The sequence below is a fragment of the Manis javanica genome, chromosome 2 (assembly GCF_040802235.1).
Source record: "Manis javanica isolate MJ-LG chromosome 2, MJ_LKY, whole genome shotgun sequence".
Classification (NCBI taxonomy): domain Eukaryota; kingdom Metazoa; phylum Chordata; class Mammalia; order Pholidota; family Manidae; genus Manis; species Manis javanica.
This window is the reverse complement of record NC_133157.1, coordinates 19,779,193-19,802,548: the sequence shown is the minus strand read 5'-3', so window position 1 is coordinate 19,802,548 and position 23,356 is coordinate 19,779,193. Positions and strand designations below refer to the sequence as shown.

Sequence of the window (23,356 nt, the reverse complement as noted above, 5' to 3'; positions counted from 1 at the left end):
TAAATTAGACAATCGATGTCAAGCACCTGTGATTAGACACCTAAATAGCAGGCATTTTAGAAATACAAATCTCCCTCTCTCCTTTCAACGCATGCTCATTCAATGCTCTTATATTCGTCATGATGAAGGGTACAGGGCTACAGCACTGAGTATCACTGCCTCACTGGGAAAATTCACTGTCAGCACACACCTAATCCGTCCAGGTGAAAGAACTGAAAGCAGTCCCTCCTTTATGCCCAAACAGTGGGCAGTGCCTACTCAGAGTGCCCTGAGCAAAGTTTTGGTGAGTGGTGCCCACACAGGGCAGGAGAGCTCACCTGCGACCTTCCTCCATCAGCTTCCAGTCAAGGGCATACTATCCAGCTTCTGGAATGCAGGATCTCAAGAGCTTACAGTGGTATGCACCACTGGTAGTGAGCTTAGCAAGATGGAGAGAGGATGAATGACCTGACATGTCACTTTTGGAAGGCTTTGCATCCTTCAACTAACCTGTTAGGGCCCAATCCTAATCTCTTAACTTACCTGTTGCTGCTGTCCCCTGGTCTTTCTTAGGCTGCCGTGGGGCTGTGTACTGGAAGAATTCATTTCCATGGCCAGCAGCTACCTGGTCCACTCCAAAAAGTGAGGCCAATCTGACACTGTTAGTACAAAAAATGAACACATATCTCAAACCTGCAATCATTATAAAAGCTGCTTTACCTCCAACCTTGAACAAGTATCTCCTTGACTGTGTATTCCACCGCTCAATACTGGAAATGGCAGCTATGTATCTTTGAAATGAAAACTGTATTTCTGATTTGAACAGCATCAGCTGACCTTGCCCATCCAAAAGACTTTGGTCAAAGCATTTTCGTCCTTCTGCACCTCAGTTTCCACATCTGTAAGTCACCGTGACTGGTCCTGACACTCCATGGTCTCTTCAAACTAAATTCTTACCTTTAACAAGTTACAGTTTCCTACTTTTTACTAGTTTATTACATTGAAATAAAACTGTACTACAAACTTACTCCATCAAAGATGGTCCTGTCTATCATTTCCTCTATGAGGTAGAATCATTCTTTTATCATCCCTTGCAATGAATCTTATGCCCCAATCATTCTAATAAAGTTGCTCTTGCTAAGGTCACTAACAACCTCTCTGTCAGTAAACACAGTTTATCAGTCCTTATCTTATTTGGCCTTCCTGCCACCTTTTTACTTCTTCCTCAAACTCTTCCCTTGGCTTCTATGGGGGCAACTGTGGGGTGGGAGGAGGGGTTGGCCCAAATAAGACACCAATAAATGCTAATGAGAGCCCCTTTTGTTGTCTTCTCATCTCTCTGGCTCCTCATTTAACTCCTTGGACTCATCCTTTGCCCAGCCTGTATATATATCCATGCCCCCAATATTTCATACTCTTTCTACCTTGGCAATCTAATTTATTTGTCTTGTTATCAAGTGCTATCCAAATGCTGATGATGTTCAAATCTGTATCCCCAGCCCAGGCAACTTGCTCCTGAGCGTCAGACAACACAGATATCTCACAGGCAACATAAACGCAACATGCCCAAACCAGAACTCCTATCTTCCCATCTGTTCCAGAAAAATCTGTTCTTACTCTTGTGCTCCCTCTCTTGGTAAATGACATTTTGTGTCATTCCTCTTCCTGTTCCTCCTCTCTCCTCTCCCCTCCTGTCCCTAAAAACACCCCCAAGTGCAGCGATTTGCTAGGACTCACTGGACTCAGCATTTAGTTGGATTCATGGCTAAGATCTAAAGGATTCACAGCAAAATCGGCAAAGGGAAAAGGCAATTGGGGCAAAGACCAGAGGAAACCAGGAGCAAGCTTCCCAGTGGAGTGACACAGGACATATTTAATTCCTCCAGCAATACGCTGTAACAACATGTGTGAAGTTCAGTCTACCAGAGAAGCTCATTCAAGATTCAGTGCCCAAGGTTTCTTACTGGGGGCTGGTCACACAGAAACCTTCTAGCATGAACCAAAATTCTTGACTCCTAGACGGAAGGCAAGGTTCAATACAAACGATATTGTTTGTCCAGTTTAGGTACAGTGAACCACTCTTATCATTTATGGAAAGCTTCATATCAGCGTGGGAAACTACCAATCACGTTTGCAGGTACCAGCCAAGTGCCAACCTCGTAAGCAGGACTTTCTAAGAACAACAGATTCAGGTTTACTGTTAACTCTTTTTTGCAAACATCCACAACCAAAACTGAAATCTGGACATCCTCCCTTGATGTTTTTTCCCCCTGGTGTCTGTGACCAATCAATCCCCAAGCCCATATGATTTTACTTGCTAAGTATTTCTCAAACCCGTTCACTTCTCCCCCTCCTTACTGCCACTTCCCTAGTTCAAGGCCGTATCACATCCTTCTAGCCTGAATTATTGCAACAACCTCCTGGCTCACTTCCCTGCCTTGGTCTTGCCTGGTTCTCATCTATTCTCTTTACTGTATCCACAGTAACCTTTCTAAAAACCAAATTTGACCAAGTCTGTTTCCTCCTGAAAACCCTCAGTGATACCTCAATATTACCGAGAATAAAAAGCCAAACTCCACCAGACAGCTTTAATAGGCCCTTCAAGATCTCACCTCTCCTTACTTCCCCAGCTTCTTATCTGCCCATTTCTTCCCCAACTGTGCTATAGCTACACTGAGGAACTTGTAGTTGCTCAAATAAGACAAGAGCTTTCTAATCTCCAGCCTTTGGATATGCCGCCTCCTCTGCCTGAAACATTCCTCCTGTTCCTCCTCTCCCCTGGAAGCTGCCCCTAGTCTCAAAGTCTAGGTTAGATGGACTTCCTAGGGGCTTGCATAGAACTCCGTACTTCACTCATTCAAGAAATGTGCCAGACACTGTGCTAAGGGCTAGGTATATGTTGTGAGCAAAAGTGGGTTCTATTTTCAAGGAGCTTATTTACTCTAATAAAGGAATTAGACATTACATAATGTATAAATTGCAAATTGTAATATGAGCTATATAACAGGCAGTCACTATATGGAGTTATACTCCGTAGAAATTAATACAAGTTATTCAATAATTTATCACATAACATTGTAATTCATTATTTACTATAATCACCACTTGACTGTATATTTTGCCTAGGGTCTGGTATGTAATAGACTCAATAAATGAACTCAGTATAGTCTAGATTTGTGCTTCTCTTGTCCAAAAGCATCCTTAGTTTAGGTAAATATTGAAACTTTCCAACTTTTGGCCTTTTTCCCCAATAGTTTTAATACATACTAACATTTTACAAAATAAATTTGGTATGACTTGAAACTATTACCTTGTTTTCTCAGGGTAGTTTCCTGTAAATGGAGTCAACAACGCCTACTTTAAAGTACTACCAGGTTTAAATGAGATTGCAAGTACAGAGAGCACTGCTGGCCTAAATAGGACATGAACAAATGCTAATGAACTTTAGAAGACACCAAGATTTCTCCTTTTAGCCAGGCAATCTGGCAGGTTCCCCAGAAGAATAAGATTCTGGGAGAGTTGGACAATGCTTTTAACATAGTTAATACAGTGAAAGATTTACAATGCTTAGAACCTAGTTAAGATATGATAGCTTATGCACAGATAATCGATAAAAAAGAATGTCCTTGTTAGCTTTAGTAAACTATAGATATTGGTTTTACTGTTTTAATTTTGCAAGTACATTTTTCTTCAATGGAAAGACCAAACTACAATAGGTAAACTGTTTCCATAGATGCCCTAAAGGCTAGCCAACTGATGTTTGCAAAGTCAATCCAAAAACCAGGTTAACCCAAAAATCTTCCATATTAATTCTGCTTTCTATTAACACTTTTAAATGACCTCTATATTTCTATTAACATTTTTAAATGACCTCTATACAGACTTATGGGCATAAGTTTCTTGTAAATCATTATATTTTCTCACTTTCCAAGTGTTTCAAATGTATACATCTCCCTAAACTATGTTAGCAAGAATGGGCTTGCTAACTCTGGACTTGAGTCTCTACATTTATAATTCATGGGAAAAGTCATTATAGCATTAATTACATTTAAAAAATAATTGCTAGCCAGCACATTTAGTTGCCAAAGTCCTTATCTAACCTTAGTTTTATATCCCTTTTCTTTTCTCATCAAAAACAATAACATATGCATTTATGCTGTACCACTATATTTTAATAAACAGATTATTTTTGTTGTTAAAGTAATTCTTTTATGAACTGTGCTATCAAACATCTACTTCTATAATAATAACAATGATGGTACATGGGCAGTTTAGTGGACATCTGCTTGCCCAGTTTCAAATCCAGGCTTTTATTTTTTAGCTGTGTGACTTTGGGCAACTAACCTCTCTGAGCCTTAATTTCTCAATTGTAAAATGGGTACAATAGTAAAAAGTACCTCATAGAGTAGTGGGGAGAAGTAAATACAATAATGTATATACATATTACTTAGTACAATGCCTGGCACTGAGTAAGTACACAATGATTTATATACATGTGCACACATCCTATTACCTTAAAATGTCAATTCAACTCAGATACCCCTGTGAGGAAGACTGCACGCTCAGCTGATGCACAAATTGATCTGTAACTATAAACTGATATTCACATAAATACAAAACTATAGGACTGGGAAAGGTCTCAAAGATCATCTAGGGCAAACCCCATTATGTAAGACACTGGGGTAGGGACTGCCCAGGATGGGAAGTGACGTGACCAAAGTCACACTCCTAACAAGGACAGAATCAACACTGGAATCCAGGCTTTTCTGTATCTTTTATAGAACTTAAAAATGATTTCTGATGATCATTTCCAGATTTATCTTTTTTCTACCTCTACAATGGTGATTTGCCTATATACTATATTATACTAATCAGATTTGCCTACATACACCTTTTATATAATCTAAAGCATAGGTACATATAGAACTAGCCTCTTAAAATGCTTTGTGATTATTATTACTGGACTGACTTTATTCTACTACTAAACTGGAAGTTTCTTGGTACAGGAAGTATGCCTTCTTCCTATTTGTATTAGCCAATTACCAAACACTTAGCAGGCATTCACACATTTCTTCATTTCAAAGTCACACTGGTGGGGAAAGAGCTAAGACCAAAAAAAAAAAAGGCAAGCTTTTTGATTACTACTTCTAGGTTAACCATGAACTCTGAGAGACCTAGAGACCTGGAAACTTAGAACACAGACTATCAAACATCTAAACAGCCAACTTAGGCACTAATACTCCACTTCTACTAGACTTGAACATCCTAAATGGAATCAAGTAAGTCATATATTTAAGTCAAGATACTTGAAATTAATAAGCAAGTATATTTACAGTAGATTAGTTATAAAAGAGGAACTGAAAAGCAGCTGCTGTCTTATGATCTACTTCCTTAGAGAAAAACCAAAGAAAGAATTAGCTGAATCAGAGAATGCTGGTAAAGTTTCTATATTCTCAATTTTAAAATTAATTTAGTTTTTCTGGTTATTACTGGGAACAAAAATAAGTTATCTGTGGAGGACATTATGCTCAGTGAAATAAGCCAGGTGGAGAAAGACAAATGCCAAATGATTTCCCTCATTTGTGGAGTATAACAATGAAGCAAAACTGAAGGGACAAAATAGCAGCAGACTCAGAGATTCCAAGAATGAACTAGTGGTTACCAAAGGGGAGGGGTGTGGGAGGGCGGCTGGGGAGGGAGGGAGAAGGGGATTGAGGGGTACTATGTTTAGTACACATGATGTGGGAGATCACGGGGAGAACAGTGTTGCATAGAGAAGGCACATAGTGAATCTGTGGCATCTTACTACACTGATGGACAGTGACTGCATTGGGGTATGGGTGGGGACTTGATAATATGGGTAAATGTAGTAACCACATTGTTTTTTCATGTGAAACCTTCATAAGAGTGTATATCAATCATACCTTAATAAAAAAAAGTTATCTGTATAAATTTGTTTACTAAGCTTTTATCATTCAATTAGCTGTTGTCTAGGTGTAGGAGCACAGTGACATGCCTCAGAACTAAAGTGTTTCAGGTCCTTAATGAGCCTGCTCAGGAAAGCAGCATAGCTGAGCCACCAAAAATTTATCTCAAGTCAGGTATCTGGAAAAAAGCACCTGACTGTAATTATCTGCCCTGTAATTTTCAGTCAGCAGTGGACTACTTGTTGCATAAAAGTTGGGAGCCCAAACACTCATGTATAGACCGCCCCCAAATACTTTCACAGTGAAGACTGACTTTAAAGTATATCTTAGAAACTTCCAAACTTTACAGCCATATACAAAACAGATTTGTACGAAAAATTTTAATTCAAATGGCTTTTTTTCAAATATTCTCTTAATTTCTGTCTACTTTATCTACCTAGCTTTGGGAAATGTTTGTTAAAGTCTCCTTTATTAATGTGCCTGTTGATCCTTTTATATCCTTGTAATTCTGCTTTATGATAGTTGCTGCTCTATTACAAGAAGTCCTAAGCTTGCATGGCTCTTACACACAACATTTTCAGTTACCATGTTTTAATTACATTAATACTAGTTCCTCAACAACATGGTTCAGATTTCACTTGTGATGGCATATTAACTCTGAGTAGTTTATAAAGTGCAAGCTCTGTAGCTAGCTCTTCAGTCCACAAATCACTACATAACAGATGCGTGCCATGATCACTGACCAATTATGTCACTTCTTTCAAAGTCTGTCAGTAACTGGACATTGCACCCCTGTTATTCAGTCAGCAAGGACAGAGAGCAAGGCTTGTAGTTGTGCTGTCTCGTTTCCCAGTGATAAACCCATGTGACATTTTACAAAAATAGACATTTTACAAAAAGAGGGAATTGGCCAAAAAAGATACTAGTGCAGCTAAAACACTAAAGTGATAATGATAGGAGGGAAACTGAGGTCAAATACAAATGGCATTGTATAAAATAAACAGTAAACTGTGGAATTGTTGACACTACTGCTGTTTGAGAGACTCTAGATATTCAGCCAGAGGAATTTAGTGAAGGCAAACATCAATATAAGTGGCTATGACGAATGTCCCAGAAGAAATTACATGGACAAAAAACTTCAAAGGAACTCTTGGAAAGCATTTCACAACAATGAAAACACAAAGGATAGAATGTTGGAACCTAAGCCAAACTTAGAAGTATGACAATTTACGAAGGCATAGAGAAAATTCTCACTCTGTATCAAAAGTTATACAAAGAAACCAAGCACTCTTGACATTTTTTCTTTATAAGTTTTTTAAAAAGAAATGAAACACTTTAATTCTCAATGTACCAATATTAAGACCTTGTTTTGACCAAAATGTTTACAGGCCACTGAACAACTGTAATCTTTCTCATTGATTATGAAGAGTGCTTTTTTTGGCTTGCATGGTCATATTTGCAGTAACACACCACTGTACAAAGTGAGAACTGTCTGTATTTGGTTCCAATTTCTCCACATCCTTACCAACACATTACAGTCTGTCTTCTGATAATAGCCATCCTAGTGGGTGTAAAGTGGTTATCATAATTTGATTTGCATTGCCTTAATGACTAATGATGTTGAACATCTTCTCATATACATATTGGAAATTTGTACATCTTTGGAGAAATATCTCTTTAAATCTTCTGCCCATGTTTAAATTGGGTTCATCACTTTATTTTCAGCTGAATCTATTTGTTAGATCATCTCATTTTTTTTAATAGGTAAGTTAAGCCTAAGGCAGAGGTTGACTACACAGTCAACATCAGCAAGCTGGGCTGTGTGGAAATTTTAGTGAATGTTTTGGGTGGAACAGGGAAAAGAAGGAACCAAAGCACAGCTTAAGTCTAAAATAACTGAGCAACTGAAAGAACCCATAGCGGAACTAGGTGGATGAAGGCCATTTAAAGTGGGTGGAAGTGTGGAACAGGGTGATGGGAGTGAAGAGGACTTAATGATAGGTAACACAGAGCTGGTCACAGTGTAAGTCAAAAGAATCTATTTAAGATCCAAGACAGCCAATATCATTTTGTAGTAATTCATGTACTGAATTCATTTCTGTATTGAACTTTCTCACAGGACTGACTGGAAGCAACTTGAGGGCAAACACAGCAACTTAATCATCTTTGTATCCTGTCAGCATTTAGTAGAATGAGGGGTATATGTTGGTGTACTGGTATTCTTCAATACATTCTTAAACTTGCTAAACTGACGTTCAATGAAAGGCTCTGCATGGGTCAGAACTCAGCAGCTCACAAGTTTGAAGGGAGTCAGGCTGTCCATAACACAAGGGAAAAGGGAAACTGATTACTGGAAGAGACAAAGCCCTACCTCTTTTAAGTCATTACATAACCCAAGCAAGTAATATACTGATATGGGGCAGGAAATAACAACCACAGTCTCTTACACTGGTTTTAAGCTTTAGAGCGCAATTTTTCAGCTATTATTCATACGGTGGACATTTCCTGAGCACTCACATGTGCCAGGTAGTGCATTAAGCGCTAGACAGGGATGAACAACATAAGCAGCCACTGTCCTGTTGGGGCTCGTAATCGAGGAGGTTTGGTGTGCATGGGTAGAGATAAACACTCCTAGCTGTGGGATCAAAGAAGAGAAAGCAATTTTCTGCCTGGGTCTGTAGGAGAAGAGAAAGCACCAAAAAGGTGACATACGAGCTGGGCCTTTAAGAATGCTGAAGTTAACCCACCAGGGACAATTATGAAGTGTCACCACCAAGGCCATGGAGAAAAGTCTCGAATCAGCCCCGGCTGACTCCTATAAAAACGGAGGCAGGTGTTCCCATCAGTAATCAACCCCATTTCATAGGATACAGTGACCCAGAAAGAAAAAGGCGAATCCCAGGGTCATATTGCGTGTCAGGGGAGACGCCAGGTAAGAATCCAGGTGGATGCACACCGCGCACTTTCGAGCTCAGCCCATATTTTGGTACCTGTAGAGAACCGGAAGGTGGCAAGGGTCTGGACCCGGAAGTTGGGAGGATGTCTCATAAGAGAGACCCTTGCAACCATTTGCACGACTCTCTCAGACACACCCTCTGTCCCAAGCTCCGCAGTCACTCACCCGCCGCTAGGCGAGAGGAAATCGGAGTCGTCTTCGTCGCCTGCACCAAACATTGCGCCGACTTTAGCCGGGCTGGAAGGAGGAAGTCGGAGTGCTTCCAGGAGCTTGCCCCACCTACGTCGCGAAATGCCGCGGCGGCGTGCTGCTTTCCGGCAGAACAAACTATCGCATGGTGGCCTCGCGGAGAGGAGACCAAGCTCCGGAGAAGATGGGGCAAAGGCAAATAGGAGGACCTCGCGGGCACGCGCGCTCGTGACGTACGGCCTCTTCAGCCGCAGAGGCGACGAAATCCGCGGGAGCTCCGAAATCCTGCTCAAGGATTGGCCAGCGAAGCAGGGGGCGGGATAGGGGCGGGGTAGGGGCGGGAGTCGGTGGCCTCCGTGGCGGTCGTGGACACGTCAAGCCGGCAGAAGTGGAGGGGGCTTAAGAAGAGTGCTGGAGGGTTGACGGTTTAAGGTTGTGAGAGGGAGACGCTGGTGGCGAGGCTCGATCTGGGAAGGTAAGGCATCCTCCGCCCGTCGCAAGCCTGACACGGGCACATTTCTTTCCCCTCCGGGACAAGGACTCCCCGCCACCCCCGCTTCAGCGCCACTCATTTTGCTCGGCCAAAGGAAAAAGGGCCCGGAACTTGCAGTCTGGAGACCAGCGTCCGGCCCGGCCCCTGCGGTGACGTAGTTGGAATGACCTGGGGTCAGGGTGTTCGGTGCCTCAGTTTCCCCGTCTATAAAACGGGCCTTATGCCTCTTACCATTTGTCCCTGTGGCCGACCTCGCTGTTTATTCAACGGGATATTTGTCCAGTGCTGATCAAGAAGCTTTTAGATCTCAGAGGTCACTGAATTCAATCCCAGTCTCTTCTTATCCCAGAATTGACAGATCGGGAAATAAGGGAATGATCACTTGGATGACTAGTCCGAGGTCACACGGAGTAAAGCAGACTGGGCTGGATCCCTGATCTATTCATTCAAGACTTAGTGAGCTGATCAGTGAACAAGAAACTTATCAGCCTTTGAACACTGTGTACTCTTGCAGAGTGGTTATGGTTAGACTGTGGCATACGTCTGGAGAGAAGTCCTCTCTCTAGAGTCCACCTATGCAGATGAGGTGAAGGAGAGCTGGGATATTCTGTTGGTGGGTGATGAAAAGGAGGAAACTGTAGAAGCTGAAAAATCCCCACTCCAACCTTGGCATGAGTTTTGTTTAGTCTTCCTGCCACAGACCCAAGTCCACATCCACTGTTGCCGATTTCTCTGTTGCTGATTTCCAACCTGTCTGTATCTTATATAAGTATTTTGTTTGGTTAACCTGATACAATTCTTGGAACAATCTTTGGGCAGGCCGGGCTTAGCCAAGTAATGGATAAGCCGATAATGTCCGCTATAGTGTCCATGCCTATAGATCTCACTAGAGTTCTTTCACTCAGGCTTCTCAATCACGTTAGCGCAACAGGTGTCCCTTACCTGAATGTTTTAATTGATCAGCATGAAATTGAAGTGAAGTGATTGATAGCCTTTTCCCGGAGAACTTTGTACCTCTAGGCACTTCCCTTGTTCTGTGTTTTATTAGTCTGTGTACTTCTAAATTGTAAGTTTCCTCAAAGACAGGGACGGTTTTATTCATCTTGTCTGTCTCCTGTGTCAGAGGACTATTCCTTCTTACTCATAGTGGATTCTTATTAATTCTTTGTTAGATTGAGCAATGGGATTAATCCTTTTCCCTTTTCCTTGGTTTGCGCACTTGGGAATTTTTCCCCGTGTGACCGAGAGAGCCCAGAGGTAGTTCTTGTCTTTTATAGGTAGCTTCCAGAAAGATAAAAATGCTGTCCTAGCTGTGAACTGTCTGGGTTGCTTAATTTCTTTCACTGATTGAAGATTATTTTATTATTTTTTAAAGCTCTAGGGGAGGGGAAAAGGCAGGAATGGGATAGCTAGAAATACTGTATGTAACTAAATTTTTTAGTAAAGTATTCCTCTATTAAACTGAGGGATAGTGCGGTCGTCTGCTTCCTGTGTTTATTGTACAGATTAAGATGGTTAAAGCTTCGGAGGCTGACCGTGTTAAAGCAATGATGCAACTGGAATCTAAGCACTGGAATTGGACCCTCTGCAGTTGGTCTGTTTAGAACATGACCTTGGCTACTTCTCAGGAGAAAAAAAAAGGTGAACTGCACAAGTAATTTAGCTCTTTCTAACCCCAGTCCCAGTACTGGTGATCATTCTAGCACTGTAACATCTGCGTAGTGATTTTTTCAAAATGCTGAAGGATCACTTGAGCTCCTATCTTGCATTCTTGAGTCAGGTTGTTTTATTCAGGGTGTTCAGTAGTCTTTTTAAATAGGCAGGAACCTAAAATGTGGACCAGGCTTTTCAGTGATTGGGACACCACATATACTCCTGCGCAGATCACCATTATGGGAACCCAGCTGCTGATTTTGATTGGAAGTATGAGGAAGGAAAAGATGGTAATGAGTCTTCCTCAGTCTTTCAGACTTGAATTGCAGAATTGGATAGACCTAAAAAGCCACTGTCTTCCCAAATTAGAATATTGAACTAGAATTCAGGAAACCTAAATTCCTATCCCAGCCTGCCAGGCTCCATAAACACCTTGTAAAAGGAGTGCGTTAGAATCAGATATCCACTAAGCACTGCTGGGATACAGAGGTAAGTAAGGCACAATCTTAATAACAAATTTGAATTAAGCATTTTTGTTTGTTTGTTTGATTTTTGCTTAAGTACACAGCTTTTCAATGTATTTATAAAATGTATCAATCCCGTAAAGATTAACCAAGAAGCAGCAATTTTAACAGTTCCTTTTAAATTATAAGCAATTGTGCTATAAAAATGACAATTTTTATATACAGGTATGCCCATACTAATCTGTACTAATGAATAAATTTTAAAATGAATAGTTGAAAGTTATAACCAAGTTGGATCATAGGTGTAGTGATAAAGATATGAATTGAATATAGGTTTGGGAGGGTCAATGTAGTATTCTTTCTATTCAGTCACTGAAAACAGAAGAATGTCAGAAAACACAATTCAAGAAATAACAGAAAACCTGCGATGTATAAGGTACTATGCTGGATGTTGCCTGTTATAGGAAAATGAGTAAGTCATTATCCTGTTCTCACAGTGCTTGTAGTTGAATAATGAGGATAATTGAAGTATATAAATAACCATAATAGAAGACGTAGCAAAGTTAGTCCCATAAGTGAAATTAATTCGTATAGGATTTCAAAGGAAGAAAAGATCATAACTAGTTTGGAGGAGGATGTGGGGGTTAGATAATGGGCTTTGAAGAAGAATGGGATTCCAAGCGGAAGCGAGAAAGTAAGGCTTTCCAGGTTGAGGGGATGGCCTTGGCAAAAGCACAAAGGCAGGAAAGAATGCGTAGATTTCTTAGAAGAGTTGCCCTCTTTTCTGATGCTATTAGGGCCAATAGTTGGTCAACTGAAAAGGTAAGTTAAAGCAGGGAATCATACAGATTTAGTTACAGACCTTAAACACTTTAACTTAAAACATAAACATCTTTTTGCCATTCTTTCAACATAAACCTTTTCTTGGAGTGTGGGTTTCAGGGATCTGCAAACTACAGCACGAGAGCTAAATCTTGTCCTAGGCTGCTGCCTGTTTCTGTAAATACAGTGTTATTAGAACCCAGCCACTCTCATTTGTTTACGTATTATCTATGGCTACTTTCAGATAGAAGGTTGAGTTGAGTAGGTGTGAGTATCTGTGAGACTTACCTTTACCTAGTCTTTCAAAAGCTTCCAACTTGGTTTTCACATAAGTGACTACTAGGGAGTTCGTGTAGTATAGTAGTGACATTTTTAAGCTCTGGAGCCAAATTGTTTTGCCTTTTCTTAGTGTATAGGCCTTGGGCAAGTTGCCCCGTTTCCTTCTTTGTAAAATAGGGACAATGATAGCATCTAGTTCTTCCCGTTCTTATGAAGATTATAGGAGTTAATTCATGTAAAGCACATAGAGCCTAGCGGTTAATGCTCAATATTAGCTGCTGCTGTTGTTTTTCTCTTCTCATTTATACTTCATTGCTTTACATAGTATTGTGTTAACTTACATGTTTATAATCATAAGCCCAACTGGCATAAGTTGGTTTGTGAACAAACAACTGACACCCTTGGTAAACACTTAACTTCCCTGAGGGAGAATAGAAGTGTTGCTCCCATGATATTGGAGAATAGCCTGGCTAGTGTGTTAATCAGTCAGGTTGGTTAAGAGAGTTGGTTAAGATATTTTGCTAGAACAGTACACATAGGAAAGTAGTCGATTAAAATTTAAGAGGAGACCAAAGCCATATTTGTCAAATACCTTGAAGGCCAAGGTGATGAGTTTGTACTTAGCCCAGGTGGAAATGGAATTTTTTATTCTAAATGACATGATTGATATAAAAAAATTCAAATGGTTTAGGTGTGTATGAAGTAAGAAGTAAAAGTCTCCCTAGTCCTATTCCATGTGAGTGGCCGCTTCATTTTTCTAATAGTCCTTAGAATGTGGAGTTGTGAAGATTGAAGAAGATAAGGTATGGTAAACACTACCTGTGGCACCTGTTAAAAGCTTTAATCTAGTTTTTCTTTCGATTATAATCTCAATTTTGAATTGAGAAAAATTAAGTTTCTAGACTGAATGCTGAGTAAAATTAAGTGACTATTCTGCAGGTGACAATTTATATCATACTCTTAAGAGTCTCTGCTACTTAAGTCTCTTCCTCTTCTTGTTCCAATTTGACTCTGCTATTGACTCCTTTTTGCACCTTTCTCACCAGGAGTGCTACAAAAGAGAAAAAGGTGACATAATGATTACTGGAAAAGCAAGAGTTTACAGTGACAAGATGACCTCAACAAGTAGATGTCAGATAAAATCAGTGCCCAGGCAGCACCCAGCCAATAAAGTTGGTAAAGGCATGACTGGGGGAAAAGGGAGGTAGGAGAGAGGACTGGTTGCTGATCCTGCACTCCTACATGCACCTTTTAGCATTATAAAGCCATTAAAAAAAATCAAAAGTTTTCTGTAGTGTGTATGAGAAGTATGAGAAGTCATCAGTAGTCTGATATTTAACACATTAAAATGAGAAGCTTATGCCAAAAAAAATCTTACAGTAGGGCCTGGGAAGGAAGTGCTTTTGAAGTTCTCTTGCTTTGAGTAATATAATTTCATGACTTAGGTAACATCCCCAATCAGAGGAGGGGCCCATCCTTAGGAATACAGAGCCCTGCAGAGAAGGAAAGGCTTGAGAAGGGTCCACCCTACCTCTTTTCCTTTACACAAAGGCCGTACGTTTTTGTATACAACCTGCTTTTGTAGGCTGAGAACATTATGCAGTAGAGCATAATGAAGTGGAAAGCTGCACTGCAAAAGTAAACAAGAAATGCTTTGGAGGGAACTCTTAAAGAGACCAAAACTAGCAACCAGTGAAATGTCAGCTGACTTTTTTTAGCCAGGTTGAGTGTTTCCCTAAATAGGTAGTAGAGTTTTTAATAGAACTGTGTTGAATGTTTATAATAATTTTGAAGCAGTTTAGAGCACTTAGAAATAGCTGTTCGATTTATGCAATGAAAGAGAGAGGGATGCTACTTATGATGTACCCGCAGGCCCCCTTTCCTCTCCCCTACATTTTCTGATGGCTTTTTATCTGCTCCCACACAACCCTGTGCATAATCTATATCTTAGTACATCTAATGCTATATTTTAATTTTTCATATGTATCCCTCCATCAGACTGGACTTGAGGCTAGAGGTTCATCATACCTTCACGCAATAGGTACACAATAACCTGAATGAATGAATGAGTAAATGAGTAAATGAAGAGAGTGAGTTTTTTGGGATCATACAGATAATAAGATCCAAGAGCCAAATCTATAGAACCTAGGTCTTCTGATCTAGAGCTGAGTACTTTTTCACCATACCATGCAGCCTCAGTCTGAGGTATTGAACAACTTGTCTCATTTTCATTTATATTCTCTCAGTGCATTTTCATTAAATCATACTTTATTAACTAAAGGGAGGGAGGAATTAAAAAAGGAACAGTTAAAAGGTGTTCTGGTTTCTATCTCACACCAAATTAATTGCCAGTATTTTCCACAGGCAAACTAACAATGTTGTGATCTAGACTGGTAAAATCCTATATAGTATAACTATAGGAAAGTTTAAGTAAGAGAGACCTTGTATCTGCCTTTGATTATAACAAGAAGGCAATGCTCTGGCAATGTATGTGTCTGACTAGCTAGTGTCCTTTAAATCAAAGTATAAGAGGCTGAATACTCTAAATGACACAAAAATGAGCTCTATATGTGACTTGGACATCTCCTTTCAGAGATTAATTTTGTTATCTAATTAGAGTAAGGAGGCTATTACTAATATTTCATATTTACTATAACTTAGAATTAGAAAAGTATTTCGATGTATTTGATTTGATCCTCTTAACCTGGTGAGATTGGCAGGGTATGTATGTATTTTTATATCCATTTTGCAATAAGGACACTCGTGCTTGGGTTTACGTGATTTGCTCAATGTCACATGGCTAAGACACTGCAATGTGTGTCTGCACCTCAGAGCCTCTGATATCTAAGCAGTGTTTTCTCCACTCCTTTCACACTATAAAACCATCTTAAATATTTACATAAATCATACTATAACCCTTATGGTTAGCACATTGGAATTGTGTCAAGACTACAAAAGGATCCAGTAAGAGGAGTATGAAACGGTGCATCTTGTGATTGCTTTATTCTGGGATATGGCTTAACCAACAACAAAAGGTATCTGAGAAATAGAGTTTAGTAGCCAGGAGATCCATTCCCCATTGGACTTAGGTCCTTCTATCATTGCATAACCAAAAGACCTTTTCAGTTTGTTTGTTTAACATATCAAATTTGAGTTGTCCTATTCGGACAAAGCAAAATAAAAGCTTTTGTAAAAAAGGCCTTTATGAAGAATGTAGTTGTACACTTAATCTTCTTTGTACAGAAAGATGAGAGTGGGCAAGAGAAACAGGAGCTTCTGTGTAATTTGCCAGGATATGTAAAGCTCTGAAATCCCTCCTGCTTAGTTGCTTCCCGGCAAACCATCTCAACTGGGAGGGCTGGGGAAAATGGTTAGCATAGTGTTACAGAAGCTTTATATGAGAAGCAGAGGTTATCGGTTCAGTTCCCCCTCTGTAAAATGAAGGAGTTAGGCTTGATCATTTAATTTTTTGAAATAGGAAATATATTCACATAGTTCACAATTCAAAGGGTACACGAGAATATTTAGTGAAAAATGTGCTTTACGTATCTGACAGTTTCCTCCTGGGATGACAATGTTACCACTTTCTTGTGCTCCCTCCCCCAGAGGTAGTATAGGTAGTATAGTTTGCAAACAATACGTATATACTTTTTTCCCTTTTAAAATTTTTTACAAGTGATAGCACACAATGCACCTCTTTTTTCATCTCATCAAGATGAAGATCATCAAGTACATAAACAGCTTCCTCATTTTTGTTTATGGCTGCAAAGTATTCCATTTTATGGAAATATGGTAATTTATTTAATCAGTGCCCTAGGCAGATATTTTGCTATTGGAGACAGTCCTATGACAAATAACTTTGTTCCTATAACATTTGACATGTGTCGGTGTATCTGTAGGATGGATACTTAGAAGTGGAATTGCTGGCTTAGAGGGTATGTCATCAGACTGATAAAAACTCTTCTAGTTCTGATGTGCAGTGAGATTTTAATTATAAATGAATAGTGAAAGAGGTGAGAAGGTATCATTTTCTTGAAAACATCTAAATTTTTATTTCTTACTATTCAGAGATTCCATCTTAAGGAAGGGCCAAACGTGGGCAACCTCACTAAAGTGATGTTGAATTGCAAACTTGATAAAAGTCATCTACATCATATCCTATAGATTTTTCTAGCTGTTCAGTGTGATATTACTCAAAAGCTGAAAGCTAATTTGTAAGGTGAATATTAGAAACTCAGTACAAAAAAGGACTGTCTCCCAAAGACTTGTACTCGTACTTATGTTACACATAGAGGACTGAGAAGATGATCTGTTTATTAAAGTCCATGTAGGGAATGAAAGTGGAAAGACAAAAAAAGAGCGCCTAACTAATATCTTTCTGTTTATATGTGTTTTGTACTGGCTTCTCAGGTTTTTTTATAACCATAAAGCAGATAAGAATCCTATCAACCCTCATACTTTCTTGACTAGACCTAATAACCTTCCTTCCTTCCCTTTCTTAACCTGTCATTCTCTCTAGGTTCCTTAAGCTATTTGTGAAATATGCTCTGTAAATAGCAGGTTTTAGTTTCCATCCTTTTCATCTCTGAATTTCACATAGCCTCTGGTACGGAGTATGCTTAATAAATACTTGTTGAAATGAGTTTGGCTGGATGTCAGATGACCTAGCCTCTACTTTGCTACGCTCTAAGGTGACATATCCCTCCTTTTCCCTGAACAGTGTGACATACCTTCCAACCCTTTGCTCACTTCCTGAATATGACTCAGGAAGGGACGAAAGACCAAGTAAATTATCTTAAAGAGGAGTATGTGTCTGTGTATGTTTAAGTAAATGTACACATACATACCCTTCTGGTTCCCATTGCCATTCCTTGTGCTGCAGTTAAGAATTTGGAACATTATTTATTTAGCTACACTCATAGTTACAATAGTAGCTGTGGAGTTAGACATACTCAGTAGGCATAGCCTAGGAATATGCAATTCAAAATAAACATACATCTTTTTATTCCCACAAATCTCATATGTATGAAATTATAAAGACCAAAGTGAGTATTAGATGCATACAAACTTGGCTTATAAATGAATGAAGTTGTATGTTTAGAAAGGACAATTTGATTACTTTTGACTTTTTAAATTTCAAAACAAAGAGACTTGTCTGTGGACCATGCTTTAAGCACTCATAAACTTCTCTGTGAAATAGCTCTGATACACTCTGTGGGACAGAAGATAAATAGGTTCATTTGTGGACTATAACTCTTATAGTTATAGATGAGAGGATTAAAGGGCCTAATATGCAGTTTACCCATGTAAGTCCTCTGTTCTCAAATGTAAGCTTTCTTTAATGCCACATTCCCAGGGAAAAGCACTGCTGTCTAGCTCAAACTAGATACCTCGCTAGGCTTCTTTCTGCCTGTTATTTGGACAACTTTTCAAAAAATGGCCCTTGGGCTTTCTAGTAACTAGCCATGAAAAGAATTTCCTTTATTATGGTTTCAGACATACCACAAGGTGTATGGTGCTATGATGCAGCTTAGAATTAAAGGGTAGAATTACCACACTTGACCTACTCTTAAACTGGAATATAGAAAACTTAAGGTGGACAAAAAAATAGTTTCCATTTCAAGATGGCATTTTGAGCACATTCCTTTTCCTTCTCAAAATCCTATAGAAATATTTAAAAATTTTTTAAGTTGTGATACTGTAATTTATAATAAGAATATATATTTGGTTTCCATCCTGTTTTTGGCACAGAGCTCCTAAAACCTTTGGGATTTCCTAAGGATGGGGGCTGGTTGCCAGGAAAGTCAACCCTTGTGGTTAGAGCATTGGAACTTTTAGCCAACCTTTGGGGAGGGGAGTGGGACTGGAGATTGAGTTCAGTCACTAATGACCAATGAATTAACCAATCATACCTATGTGAAATCCAATAAACTCCTTAAAAACCCAAAAGAGCAGGGTTCAGAGAGTTTCCAGGTTAGGGAACCAGAACACTAAGGACACCTCTGTGCCAGGCCTCAGACTCAACAAGGACAGAGGTCCTTTATTCAGGACCTCCCCCTAGTATCTCTTCATCTAATGGTTGAATCTTTTTTTTTGTATCATTAATCTACAATTACATGAGGAACATTATGTTTACTAGGCTCTCCCCTTCACCAAGTCCTCCCCACAAACCCCATTACAGTCACTGTCCATCAGCATAGTAAGATTCTGTGGAGTCACTACTTGTCTTCTCTGTGTTGCACATCCCTCCCCGTGCCTCCCCCCACATTATACATGCTAATCATAATGCCTCCTTTCTTACCCACCTCCTCATCCCTCCCTTCCCACCCATCCTCCCCAGTCCCTTTCCCTCTGGTAACTGCTAGTCCATTCTTGGGTTCTGTGATTCTGCTGCTGTTTTGTTCCTTCAGTTTTTGCTTTGTTCTTATACTACATATATGAGTGAAATCATCTGGTACTTGACTTTCTCCACCTGGTGTATTTCACTGAATATAATACCCTCTAGCTCCATCCATGTTGTTGCAAATGGTAGGATTTGTTTTCTTCTTGTGGCTAATGGTTGATTCTTATCCTTTAATATCCTTCAAAATTTATCAATGATCTAGTGAAAAAAACAGGTTTCCTTAGTTCTATGAGCTGCTCTAGCAAATTAATCAAACCTAAGGAGAAGGGGTTGTGGAAATCTCTGATTTATATAACCAGTCAGTCAGAAGTATAGGTAACAACCTGGGCTTGTGATTGGCATCTGAGGTGGAGTGCAGCCTTGTGGAACTGAGCCCTTAACCTGTAGAATTTGATGCTATCTCTGGGTAGATTATACAGAGCAGAGTTGAATTGTAGGGCACCCAACTGGTGTCAGAGAATTGCTTGGAAGTGCCTATTAAAAGCATGTTTTATAATTTGAAAGTGGAGAGAGTGAGAGAAGCCTGAAACTTTGAGAAATTTCAAAGAATACAGGTGCGGGTTAGAATCAAACTGAAGCAAATTACTGACCACCTGATACAGCATAGCTGAAGTTACATCCCTCCCTGGGAAGGGAAGAGGAAGGATTCACTAGCTAGCACACCCTGCAAACTCCCAAAATGAGAACAGCAAAGGTTAGAAAGGTTAGCTATGAAGTAGTGGGTGAAAGACAGATCAAATGATGTGGTGAACTGCACCTGTGTGTCTTCGGAAGATAGTCCTTTTTTGTCCTGAGTTTCTAATATTCACCTTACAAATTAGCTTTCAGCTTTTGAGTAAGAACAGTTTAGAAAGAACAGTAGATTAAGAAGTAACAATAGTGAACATTTATTGAGAGCTACTGTTTAGGCAGTGTGCTGAGTAAGTGTTTAAATGCACACTGCCCTGGGGTAGGTGCTGCTGTCATCCCAATCTTTGAGGAGAAACTTGCCCCCCTTTAACCACCAGGCTGTTGACTCAGTGAACTCATAACCATCTTTAAACCAATCTGATGAGGTAGGCGATCTTTATTATCCCAATTTTGGAACTGAGGCAAGAGATAGTAAATGATTTGCCCAAGGGCCCACAACCAGTAGGTACAGTTTTACCAGTTGGAGTGTGAGTATGTACTTAGAGAGCTGTCATAAGAAAGAAAGGGAAAATGTCTTTTTTGCCTACAGCTTTCTCATGTTTGTTTGTTTGTTTTTGGTGGGCTATTCAGGATCTCAAACTGAACCCTGAATCTCAAAAATGCAGGAGTTTCATGGTTAGGGATAGATCTGTGAATGCTCAGCTGAGAGCAGGTCTTGACCTAATTAGTCAGTCATGTTAGCAACTATATCCAGAGATTCTTCACACAGAGGGTATTTTTTTTAAGTCTGTAAAACTGCATTTCCTATATTTCTAGTAGTTCAATTCCTGTATTTTGAAACTAATCTAGAAAAATAAAACTACAAAAGGTATGTGATTTCCCCTTCATCTGGAACTCAAGGGGTTTCATTCACATAGTGTGTGAAAAAAACCTCTTTCAAATCCCAAAGATGAGCCATTTGGTATTAAATTCAGTGTTAGCCCAGAAGGTTCTTTGATTATTAGGTGTTGGTATGTGTACCTTTTAAGTGAGACGACGCTAGAGTGTGCCTTTTTGGAGTATCAAAATAAACAAATGCTTTATTTTAGTGCCTGGTTGAAGCTTGACTTTTCTTCTTTTCTTTTTCTTTCTTTTTTTTAAACTTCTTGTAAAATATTCAATCCTTAGATTCTGTGTACTATATATCTGTGTTATACATCTCTATAATTCAGAATTGGAGTTCTTGAATTTTAGAGTATAAGAATTCCCCTATATAACGTAGCACTCCAGTTTGAAAAAGACAGATGCACCCCTATGTTTATCGCTGCCAAAATATACAAGATATACAATAGCCAAGATATGGAAGCAACCTTAATGTCCATCAGTAGATGAATGGATAAAGAAGATGTGGTACATATACACAATGGAATATTACTCAGCCATAAGAAAAAAACAAATCCTACCATTCGCAACAACATGAATGGAGCTAGAGGGTATTATGCTCAGTGAAATAAGCCAGGTGGAGAAAGACAAGTACCAAATGATTTCACTCATATATGGAGTATAAGAACAAAAGAAAACTGAAGGAACAAAACAGCAGCAGAAGCACAGAACCCAAGAATGGACTATAGTTACCAAAGGGAAAGGGATTGGGGAGGAGGGGTGGGAAGGAAGGGATAAGGGCGGGAAGAAAAGAAAGGGGGCATTACAATTAGCATGTATAGTGTTGGGGGGGCACGGGGAGGGCTGCGCAACACAGAGAAGACAAGTAGTGATTTTACAGCATCTTACTATGTTGAAGGACAGTGACTGTGAACTTGGTGACAAGTAGTGATTTTACAGCATCTTACTATTTTGATGGACAGCGACTGTGAACGGGAATGTGGGGGGACTTGGTGAAGGGGGGAACCTAGTAAACATAATGTCCTTCATGTAATTGTAGATTAATGATACCAAAATAAAAAATAAATAAAATAAAATAAATAAAGAATTCCCCTATATAGCTTGGTAAGTATCTAGACTTGGAGACCAATTCCCCTGAGAAGAGATTCAGTAGTCTAAAGTGGGATCCATAATTTTCACTATAGCTAAACATCTCAAATGATTCTGATTCAGGAGGTCCTTGGGCCACATTTTGATGAATGCTTGAGTTAGGAGGAAAATCATTAATATTTATTATTTACTATGTATGTTATTAATGTGCTAGTCAGTTTCATATGTATTTTTATATTTGATGTTCACAATATTGTGAGATTTTATTATCCCCGTTTTATGTGTATGTATTATGCCCACACAGGTTTTGTAACTTGTTCTGAGTTCCAAAGCTGGCATAGCCTTATGATAGTCAGCAGTCCGACTCTAAGGACCAGGAGGCCTCTTTTTGTTTCTGCTTCAGCAAGGTGTCTCTCAGAGGAGATGGTTGCATAAGATTGGTAAATTGGAAAATATTAGAAAATGGCATGAATACTATGCTCTGAAATGTGTGTGTTAACTGCTAAAGCCATTAAAATGCTAGAATGTCTAAAACATATCAACTAATATCAGAATGTGTCTAGAAAAGACAAGTATGCATTTGTTTCTCATTGTACAGTATTATACACACCTAAACTTTCCTAATTGGAATAAGCCCTAAAGGTATTTATTCTCTCTTAACTAAGGAAACTGTGCCATAAAGACTAAATTAACTGATGTAATGGAAAAACCCAGCCTGGAACCAGAATTTCCTGATTTCTACTTTTATATTCTTTTAAATTGTAATAGTCATCAAAAGATTAAGGTGGGTTGCAAACCGTATGTTGCCTGAGAAGTGTCCGGAAGACTGATGAATCAGTGGTTGGTAGTGATTACTTTTTGTGACAAGATTCAGCATTTGAACATTCATGCAGAGGCATAATAATCAGAGGTGACCTAGTATTTTAAGGAAGTAGAATAAATAGTGACATTTTTATGAGTTATTCTTTAAAAGTTCTGTGTCTAACACTAAAAAATATATCGTAGAATGGCATCTGAGGCTTTTGTGAATTTTAACAGAATGGTGAAATGTGGCCTGGCTTGGGCTATTTGGAACTCCATTCTCTCCTTAGAGTCACATAAAGGTAGAGCAATGAAGAATACTGCAGGTAACAGTTTTAGCACAAATTGTGTATTATTTTAGCACAAATAGCATAGTATGAAGCATTGCAAGACACAGCTTACTCTGGAGGTTGGTAACAACTAGATTTAGCTCCTCCTGGATAATTTAATGGGCAAGAATTTCATAGACTTGACAGGACACTTGGATAACTTGACCCTGGTTTACCGCAAATGTACGGAGTATCCACTTTTGCCTCTCAGTTGAAATATGTCTGTATTTCTTTCTAAGCCTCTCAAAACTACAACCCTGTTTCCTTATCTCAGGTTGTCGGGGTGGCCCCCAGAAAGCAAAATGGCTAACTTCATGTTAAGAAATAAAGATACAAGATAGTTGGATCAAAGTACCGTGATACAAGTAAGAGAAAGAACACTGGACCTGAGGGCAGAATCTGGATTCTAATGGAAGACTGCCACTAGACTAGCTGCCACGGGACCTCAGCTACTCAGTTA

At 39.3% G+C, this 23,356-nt stretch overlaps 2 protein-coding genes across 8 annotated transcripts in view; one reads left to right on the top strand and one right to left on the bottom strand.

The window, feature by feature from the left end:
- The window catches only part of FKBP15 (FKBP prolyl isomerase family member 15), a 46,296-nt gene extending 37,035 nt beyond the window's left edge, over positions 1 to 9,261 (bottom strand). The window contains 2 exon segments of the mRNA XM_073225997.1: positions 523 to 638; positions 9,028 to 9,261. Coding sequence (XP_073082098.1) covers positions 523 to 638; positions 9,028 to 9,080 — 169 coding nt within the window. The 5' untranslated portion in view covers positions 9,081 to 9,261.
- A 113-nt stretch (positions 9,262 to 9,374) lies between these two features.
- SLC31A1 (solute carrier family 31 member 1) overlaps positions 9,375 to 23,356 on the top strand; it is a 31,053-nt gene continuing 17,071 nt past the window's right edge. For 2 of the 7 annotated variants that reach the window (XM_017645545.3, XM_017645540.3), the window contains exon 1: positions 9,375 to 9,526. The gene's annotated coding sequence lies outside the window, so the exon portion shown is untranslated. Of the gene's footprint in view, positions 9,527 to 11,342; positions 11,687 to 12,030; positions 12,134 to 23,170; positions 23,262 to 23,356 lie in introns of those variants that run through there. The other 5 variants (XM_037027348.2, XM_017645543.3, XM_037027347.2 and 2 more) reach the window with 5 other exon arrangements.